Raw genomic sequence first — 10,067 nt, 5'->3', positions numbered from 1 at the left:
TCTGCTCGCCAGATGCTTTTCATTTGTTTCACTGGTATTTCTGAACCAGAGGGGGGTGTACCATTTCGTGCATTCCAAATAAACAAAACAGTACGAAAACACAAATGAAACAGGTGAAACAGTAACCGAGCTCATGTCTAATATATAGCCTCAATGTCTGCCTTATAAGTCCAAAAATATTACAGAATTTAGTATTTAAATCCCACAAGCATCTTCAGTTTTCCTTCTCTTTATAAGTAAAGGTTATAAAGGGTTCTCAGTCTTTTGAGAAGTTTTCTAAGGGCTTCTCTTTAATTATACAAGATAGTAATTTGTTCATTTCTACCATTTGAAACCTCTTTAAGATCCAATTTTCTCTTGTAGGCAAGTCCACGCTCTTCCATTTCTGAGCATACAATAGTCTTACAGCTGGAACCATACAGTGTATTAATTTTATAATCAGATTTTTAACTTTTTTACATGTTGAACATTTCAAGTTAATATTTCCCCCCAGCCATGCTGAACGTGCTTCTGTGATGACAGACCAAAGGGTATATACATATCACCACTGAATCTTGCAGATTGTCTAATTCGCAATTTGTCACAGTTTACTCAGTTTGGAGTTTTCTCACAGCTAGATAAGAACCACAAAAGGAAGCTTACTTGAAGGTTAGGAAGGGTGATACTAAATCTTTTCCAGACACAGATGGAGAATGGTGGGAGGCTGATTTTATCTTCCCTTAGAGCTCCATGCTCAGGATGATCTATAAATGGCTTAGGTCCAGACTATTGGAAAGACTGTATCTCCCAGTATCAGCCTGCCCAAGTTTTAAGATATTTCAGGGCCAGCTTTTCTTTATCCCTTCAAAATCACAAGCACATTTGATGAGGGCACAGGAGGGAGCCTTCCGAGTGGTTGTTCCCAGACCAGTGCATTCTTTCTCATAGAAAACTATCTTGACCCTCTCTTTGCTCCCTACTGTGGGCAGGCCTTGGAGGGATCTGGTGCAGAAGTTCTTTTATTTGGAATATGTTGTATTTATACTTTTATCATTACTACTGTGTTTATCCCTAGTGGCGCAGTGGGTTAAACTGCTGAGCTGCTGAACTTGCTAAGGAAAAGTTGATGGTTCAAATCCAGGGAGTGGGGTGAGCTCTCACTGTTAGCCCCAGCTTCTACCAACCTAGCAGTTCAAAAACATGCAGATGGGAATAGATCAATAGATACTGCTTCGGCGGGAAGGTAATGGCACTCCATGTAGTCATGCCAGCCCCATGACCTTGGAGGTATCTATGGACAACGCTGGCTCTTCGGCTTAGACATGAAGATGAGCACCAACCCCAGAGTCGGACATGACTAGACTTAATGTTGGACATGAGTAGACTTAATGTCAAGAGAAAACCTTTACCTTTACCTCACTGTGTTTGAACTAGTTTTAAAACTGTATTAAATTAATGTTTTCAAATTAATTGCTTAATTCTTTTTCAATTTTTGTACTACCCATTGTTCTAAATATTTTTTTAAACCCCAAATTGTGAGCTGCCTTGTGTCTCATTGTGGGAAGAAGACAACACCTTAAAACAAACAACCAAAGGCACACTGGGTTTTAAAAGATTTGGGTTGATGGTGATATTTCTAACCACCAAGATCCTACATTAATTCAGCGTAGCACAAAGATGGTTCCCTTCCAGACTCTAATCTTGGTTTTGTATATACATCAGTATTCTTATACTGGATCACATAACTACACAAACAGGGTGCGACAGCCTTGAGCTTACTCACTGCACAATAGTAAATCAACTCTACTTCAACCAAGGGTGCATCTACACCAGTGGTTCCCAACCTTTTTTTGACCAGGGCCCACTTGACTCTAGGGCCTATTTTGACCAGGGACCACTCTTCAAGATTAGTACCAAAATGGTTACGAATCAGTTTTTGGTCAACATTAGATTCAGTTTGATTATTTGGGGTGCTGATTCAGAAGATTGCATTGGATAGACCATATCAGCTCAGGTTTCTGATACAGAACGTATGTTATCCAGTCATCACCATCTGCTTGTCCACAAAAACCATATTTAATAATCTAGAGCTGATGTGGTCTATCCAATGCAATTTTCTGAATCAGCATCCCAAATAACCCCAGGAACAGGCCTAAAAATGAAGACACCAAAGCGCCTCCTCCTGAGTGGAATGGCTCCACTCAGGAGGAGGAAGAGAAGCAGCAGTCAGGAGGTTTGTTGTCGTGCTTTTTGTGGGTAGTCAGCCTCTCCCCTCTTGACATTACTGTTGCCTTGGCACTATAAGGGTTTCGTGAGACTAGTCACTCTCATTGCAAATGTGTAGTGAGGCAGTGGACCATATTTTAGTTCTTGGGGACCACTGGTGGTCCACAGACCACAGGTTGGGAACCACTGATATACACTGTAGAGTTGATAAAGTTTGAAACCACTTTAAACTCCTATTGCTCGATCCTATGGAATCCTGGGATTTGGAGTTTGGCAAGGAACCAGCACTTTTTGGCAGAGATAGCTAAAGACATTCTAAAGCTACAACTATATATCTTTATGTAACAAATTTTAGCCAAAGCAATATAATGTATAAAATTATGGGTTTCCTCGCTTCCCTTCCCTTCCCTTCCCCATACATAGACAAAGAGCAAACTGGGATGGGATGGGATTTTGAGGAGACAAATGCTGGGGTGGGATGTTTCCTCTGCTCAAACTGGCAGCCTCCCTTCACAACTCAAAGAACAAAGTCAGGAGGATGTTGATTCATCTGGGTTAGTCCACAGATGGAAGTATTGTGAAGAAGTGTAAAGCCTCTTCTTATCTCTGAACTCAGCCTTGAAATATTATGGAAAAAAATTTAAGATGTTCAGCATTTTAGGTACATAGCTACTTCCAGATGAGCAGGGACTTGTTCGCACTATACAATTATAGTACTATGATTCAATTTTCTACCTGTTTCCTAGGGAATTTTGGGATTAGACATTTAGGAAGGTGCATTTACAGTTTTCAGCCAGAGCTCTCCAATGCCCACCAAACCAAAAAACACCCCAATGATGAAGAGACCCCATGTAAACTGAGCATTGCTTATCAGTAGGGGAGAGGACTAACTGGTCCTCTTTTTCTCTGACTGAGGAAGCTAGTTAATCTTGGAGCTTTACATCACAGTGACTTGCTGGCCACCTGGTTTCACTGTGTTTCCTAGGTGGAGAGGATGATAATTTGGGGGGGGGGGGCATTCCAGCCTGAAACCCCTTCCTTCAAGTAACTGTGGGAATAAAGAAAGCATGAGAATGGCACCATCATCTCCAGGACTTTCAGTTTGAGCTTTGTGGTTCCTGGCATTGACTGAAAGCATGCATGCATTTTTCAAGCTTTGCTCTTCCATACTGTTAAAAGAAACATGTATTTCTAAAAACGAACATGAAGAATCTGAGGATTTCATGATGTCAATGGAATTGCACCTTGCAAGTTTGCTAGACCATTCTCCCAGTAGATTAGCTTCAAAAAAGGGTCCCACCAAAGTTCCCTCTTCCTGTTTCTTGGATTGGTATTTCCACCTTTTTTTCATTTCCATTGAAGTGGTTCCCTTCCAAGCTGGCATTTTGGCTTTGGTGTGAAATATCCTACCAGTAGGACCTTTGTGTCTTTTGGGCCAGTTCCACAGTGCTTCCTTGCTGTAAAGTCTATTAGGAGAAAAATAACCTCACCCTATATTCAGTAAGTGTAGACCAATCATTTATTACATATCAGAAGATACACCAAAAGGCTATGTTTTCTTTTTAAAGAAATAAATCTTACTAATTTATTTTAAAATTCCCCACTTGCTTATTTGGATGCAGTCTCTATTGATCACAGAAGAGGAAGCAAGTAGCTATTTGCAAACTATCTCTAAGCATAGGATAGCACTGCCTCATTTATGATTTATACCCTATCTTTTATCTAGTATTGGCTCTCAAGGCCATTATAAACCCAACAGGATTAAGAGGAGAAGCAGCTCTGAATAATCAGGAAACATATTCATGCAAATAGAGCTGAACCAGACCAGTACTATGCAAATTAGAGTTGCCAGGGAAGGAGCAACCCAAGCTCTCAGATTTCAAAGTCCAGGCATGTGTGTATGTGCACTTACTAAGTTTACAAGGCATTTCTCTCCCCCCAAAGTTCTTCACCTTTGCCCTGAGCATTGAAGAAGAAGATTGAGACCCTATGAACCCAAATGTAAATAACTGTGATAAGAACTGTGCTTTTCAGGTTGCAGCATCTCCGCCTGTCAGCCACCTATCCCATATACAGTAGAGTTTCGCTTATCCAACATAAACAGACTAGCAGAATGTTGGATAAGCGAAGATGTTGGATAATAAGGTGGGATTAAGGAAAAGCCTATTAAACATCAAATTACATTATGATTTTACAAATTAAACAACAAAACATCATGTTTTACAAGTCTTCCACTTGTTTGGGAGCATGGCTGCACTTGTCTTATTGTTGGGTGTGTATACCCGCTGCGCGTTGCTGTCTAGAAAAACAGCTGTGGATCCAGGCGGGAGGCAGACTGCGTTGGATAATACAGAATGTTGGATTAGTGAAGGTTGGATAAGCAAGACTCTACTGTATATCAATGCATGAGTGCTAAAGATGCAAGATGGAATGCAAGATGTTAGTAGTAGCAACAACATTGATTCCCTTATAGTACATAATTTTGAAATTAAGGGTGTTGACACTGTGATTCTCAGGCCTAGATATATATATGGGCAAGAGGGAAACATTCTGAATTTGCTCATATATAACTTACTAGCTGTGCCCGGCCACGCGTTGCTGTGGCATTGTCTGGTGGTGTTGGTGAGAAATTGTTGAGGTAGCGGTGGTATTGAATGTCTGTTGTATGGTTGTCTTTATGTTTAGTATGCATTTGGTTGTTTGTGTACTGTGAAAGTGGTGAGGGTAGAGGGGGTCTATCTCCCTGTGTAGTATTGTATAGTATTTATACGTTGTGCATGTGTTGTGAATGCTTGGATTGTGTCCTGCTGCATAGTAGAAAGGGTTGGGCTGGATGGCCCTTAGGGGTCTCTCCAAACTCTTGGATTCTATGCTTTTATCATCATCATGATCATCATTATCATCTTCATTATTATTATTATGTAGAGGCTGAATGGCCATCTGTCAGGAGTGCTTGGATTGTGTCCTCCTGCATGGTAGAAGGAAGTTGATCTGGATGATCCTTAGGGGTCACTCCAAACCTTAGGATTGTATGATGATGTTATTATTATTATTATTAGTAGTAGTAGTAGTAGTAGTAGTAGTAGTAGTAGTATTGAGAGGCTGGGTGGCCGTCTGTTGGGAGTGCTTGGTTTGTGTCCTGCATGGCAGAATTGGGTTGGGCTGGATGGCCTTTAGGGGTGTCTCCTAACTGTCTGATGCTATGATTCGATGTGTATTATTATTGTGCAGATATTGGATGGCCATCTGTCAGGAGTGATTGGATTGTGTCCTCCTGCATGATATAAGGAAGTTGAACTGGATGATCCTTAGGGGTATCTGCTAACCTTAGGGCGGAACTTAGCCTTTAAACTGGCAGCAATTGGATAAAAACAATTATTCCTCTCTCTCTAATTAGGACTTTATTTTTCTTTTCTTTTTGTTGTATCAACCTAGAGCCGTGGATGATGGGTTGTGTTGTCAAATTTCGAGGTTGGGGGGCCTGTAGTTTTGTTGTTTTGTCCGCTGCCCTGATGCCATCACTCTTTTATATATATAGATGACACTGAGAATACTTCTGCAACCAATTTCTAACTCGTACTAAACAATGATCCAGTAAAAAGCAACAGCATCGTTCATTTCAGTCTTTGGGGCCAAGCATATTATCTTCCAGGATAACTACCATCAGAGGTTCTTCCTAGTCCCCATGGCATGATGCAGTACATTGCTCAATGTTGTACCTTTTAAAAGACTCATTTTCTACCAATTCTGGGCACAGCACCCATTCATTGAAACTCTTTAAAACTCTGAGGTTGTTGTCCTGCAAACTATGCAGTGTGGCACCCCGTAGTGGTCAAGTGGGATATTACTGGAGCTACAAAGGTGGCGTTGATATTTCTTGGCATTGGGATCAAATGCAGTGTCCTTAATGCCTTAGAAAATAAAGAGAGAGATCACACATTTCTATAGCCATTTATATATGTTGGAACAGGAAAGTGGTGCTTGGTACCCACTGGGACACAGATCTTGCTTCTCTGTGAAATATGCGGAATTACAAAATCCTATGAGTTAACCTCCAAATAGGAGCCCCCGGTGGCCCGGTGGGTTAAACCCTTGTACCAGCAGGACTGATTACTTGAAGGTTGGATTGCTGACCTGAAGGTTGCCAGTTCGAATCCAACCCAGGGAGAGCGCGAATGAGCTCCCTCTATCAGCTCCAGCTCCATTCGGGGAAATGAGAGAAGCCTCCTGCAAGGATGGTTAAAATATCAGACATCTGGCCATCCTCTGGGCAACATCCTTGCAGATGGCCAATTATCTCACACCAGAAGCCACTTGCTGTTTCTCAAGTTGCTCTTAACACACACACACACAACAAAACCTCCAAATGGACCAGTGAGGACTGAGAGTGCTTAGGGAAATGGTAGGTGCCATTGGTGAGGAACAAGGAAGAAGAAAAACTAGAATTGAGAGCAGGAGGTATGACACATTCAATCCTGTAAAAGGAGATGTGTGGCTTACCAGAAGACAGGGTGCTTTGTTACATTGTCTATATGGAAGTTACTATATGTTTGAGAACTGGAGCCCACTTGATCGATCAATTGATTTTATACACAATGAAGGTAAAAATGGAATGAAACACACGTTGCTTTGATTAGTGTTCAGACTGAAGGAAGCAAATGTCTTAGAGAGATTTCAATTTGAATACAGTTCCCAGTTCTGAGCACCATAATTCAAGAAGGATATTGAGAAGCTGGAATGTGTCTGGAGGAGGGTGGCCCAAAATGGTGAAAGGTCTGGCAACCAAGGTCTGTAATGAATGATTAAGGGGGCTGGATATATTTAATTTGGAGGGCTACATACATACTGCAGTTGATTTGTTGATGGTTTCTTCTTTCAGTTAGTATCTTTTCCCTGTACTTTTCTCCAGGTCTCCTGACTCGTCTGATCAAACCACCGCATGAGTTCACTCCAGAATTTCTAAAAGAGGTGAATTTTCCAGAAGCAGATGATGGGATTCTGGGGTTAATGGTGGGGCAATGACAGAATAAAGGGATTAGGACAGAAGCATAGGACAAGGGATTTTTGGATGTGGAAGTGCTAGTGAAATAGCTACTCCAGGTGCCAGTGTGCAGGACTTCTGGGTGGGGGTGATACTGCCTCCAGAATCAAAAGGGGGTAATTACTTAATATATGTCGTACTTAAATAAATTTTAAATTGATCATTATAAGGTGAAAAAAAAGAAAAAACTGTTGGAAGTGCCATGATCAGGATGGGAGTTTTTTCCACATATGGTGGACTTGTAAAGAAGCCACCAAATACTGGAAAGCCATACACGAAGAGTGCCAAAAAATCTTCAAAATGAAATTCCATAGAAAACTGGAATATTACTTATTAGGTATAACAGACTCAGAGCTGGCCCTGGATCTCAATAAAGATAAAATTTTCACGTTCATGACAACTGCCACAAGGATAACTTTTGCAAAATATTGGAAATGGGAGGAGATACCTGAGATTGACCAATTGAGGCAAATACTTATACATATGAATATATAACAAAGTAAATATTAGTGTTGTGTGTGTAAAAGTTAAAATATAATAAAATACCATTAAATTACATTTAATTATAAGGATGATATCACTTATATCAGTGGTTCTCAACTTGTGGGTCTCAGATGTTTTGGCCTTCAACTCCCAGAAATCCTAACAGCTGGTAAACTGGCTGGGATTTCTGGGAGTTGAAGGCCAAAACACCTGGGGACCCACAAGTTGAGAATCACTGACGTATAGGAAGCACAGGTCTTCTAATGATGTATGAGTCAACTGGATTTATCATGCACAAACGAAAGCTGTTTTTTTGTGTGAAATCCTAATACAAGCTTCACTTCACATGGCATAAATTACACAACCCATCCTAATAATTTGATAGCCTGGTCCATACCATGAATGCAGCTTTGGAGGTCTTTTACCCTGGACTCCCAAATGATAAAGCCTGGTGTTAGCAGGCATTCAAGAAAATATTCTAATACTGTAGACGCAGATTGTTTTTGAAATGCAGTCAATGTAATATGTCAAGACTGCAGTTCGTGTTTTGCATAGAAAAGATATTTTCAGTGTCTGTGGATTGTTAGAGCATTTAACTTCTCTGCCTGCTTTCCTTCTCTCCCATTTTATAGGTGCTTCTGTATGAGACCGGCTTCCTGGTTTGCGCTGCCATCGGGGTTCTGTACATCATCCTTGTTCCCTTAGTGGGACTCTTCTTCTGCTGCTGCCGCTGTTGTGGACGTTGTGGGGGGTATATGTACCAGAAGCAAACCAAACATACTGACTGCAAGAGGCGGTCATTATTTGTGTCTGTGTTGGCTGTCACTATAATTATTCTGTAAGTATTATGCAGAATATAGGAGGGAGGCAGCATGGGGTGACTTGTTTCAGCCAACAACTGTCTCCAAACTTTCTCCTTGTAGTCACCCAGGTTTAATTTAAAGCAAGAGGTCCACAGCACACATCCATAACATTTAATTGATTTAGTCCACACACCATAGCATAGAACAGAGTTGGAATAGACCCCGTGGGCCATCCAGTCCCTCCCCCCTGCCAAGAAGCAGAAAAAAGTCACACTCAAAGCACCTCGACAGATGGCCATCCAGCCTCTGTTTAAAAGCCTCCACCATACTCTGGGGCAGAGAGTTCCACTGCTGAACAGCTCTCACAGTTAGGAAGTTCTTCCTTATGTTGGAATCACCTTTCCTGTAGTTTGAAGCCATTGTTCCATGTCCTAGTCTCCAGGGCAGCAGAAAACAAGCTTGCTCTCTCCTCCCTATGACCTCCCTTCACATATATATACATGGCCATCATGTCTCCTCTCAGCTTTCTCTTCTGCAGACTAAACATGTCCAGCTCTTTGAGCCACTCCTCATACGGCTTGTTTTCCAGACCCTTGATCATTTTAGTCACCCTCCTCTGGACACATTCCAGAAAACAAAGAGCAGACTATATTTAAACCTCTACATAATTATAGCTAGTCTTTATTATGACAGTAAGGAAATACCTGTTAGTACACCCTGACAATGTAGAATTTTTCTCACAGTTAACTGAAGCCCCGTCTACATTGCCATATAATGCAGTTCAAACTGCACCATATGGTCAGTGTAGACTCATAAAATATGATTCAATGCAATTAAACTACATTTATGAGTCTACATTGACCATATAATGCAATTCAAAGATGGAGATGAGATGGAATCTAAATATCCTTTCCTGGAAGGATATTTATCATAAAGGAGACTGCTCTCTTAGACTAATACAGATTAGTTTCTTGTGATAGAAAGGTAATGTTTTCTTTCATTCCTTTCTGTGGTTTCATCAGTTTGGCAATTGATGTTCCATTTCTATGCATAATTGTTGTGACCAATTTATTACCTGAGGGTCCTCAGATAGCTAACAAGCTTCTCACCTCCAGGCCATGCACAATTTTTGCCAGCCTAACAAAACCTGATGAAGCTTATGCTCTCATGGCATTGTCTTTGGTATCATCTCAGCCTGGTGGTGCAATGGGTTAAACCCTTGTGCCGGCAGGACTGCTGACCAAAAGGTCAGCAGTTCGAATCCGAGGAGCAGGATGAGCTCCCATCTGTCAGCTCTAGCTTCCCATGCAGGGACATGAGAAAAACCTCCCACAGGATGGTAAAACATCCGAGCGTCCCCTGGACAACGTCCTTGCGGACAGCCAATTCTCTCACACCAGAAGCAACTTGTAGTTTCTCAAGTTGCTCTTGACATGAAAAAAATCCTGATGAGGTAAAGTAGAATTCTGTGGAGGAAGAGGTCTATATAGCATTCTCTAATACAAGCATAGATGCTGGTGTTAACCAAGGAGGGA

The 10,067-nt window shown here is 41.3% G+C and overlaps 1 protein-coding gene across 2 annotated transcripts in view; it reads left to right on the top strand.

The window, feature by feature from the left end:
- LOC103279682 (prominin-1-A) overlaps nucleotides 1–10,067 on the top strand; it is a 60,765-nt gene that overhangs the window by 16,989 nt on the left and 33,709 nt on the right. For both annotated transcript variants that reach the window (XM_008116064.3, XM_008116065.3), the window contains exons 3-4: nucleotides 7,115–7,173; nucleotides 8,362–8,567. In XM_008116064.3, the coding sequence (XP_008114271.2) occupies nucleotides 7,115–7,173; nucleotides 8,362–8,567 (265 nt within the window). The remainder of the gene's footprint in view (nucleotides 1–7,114; nucleotides 7,174–8,361; nucleotides 8,568–10,067) is intronic.

This window comes from Anolis carolinensis, chromosome 3, assembly GCF_035594765.1.
Source record: "Anolis carolinensis isolate JA03-04 chromosome 3, rAnoCar3.1.pri, whole genome shotgun sequence".
NCBI lineage: Eukaryota > Metazoa > Chordata > Lepidosauria > Squamata > Dactyloidae > Anolis > Anolis carolinensis.
Note: the sequence above shows the minus strand (reverse complement) of the source record. Positions and strands in the feature narration are given on the sequence as shown.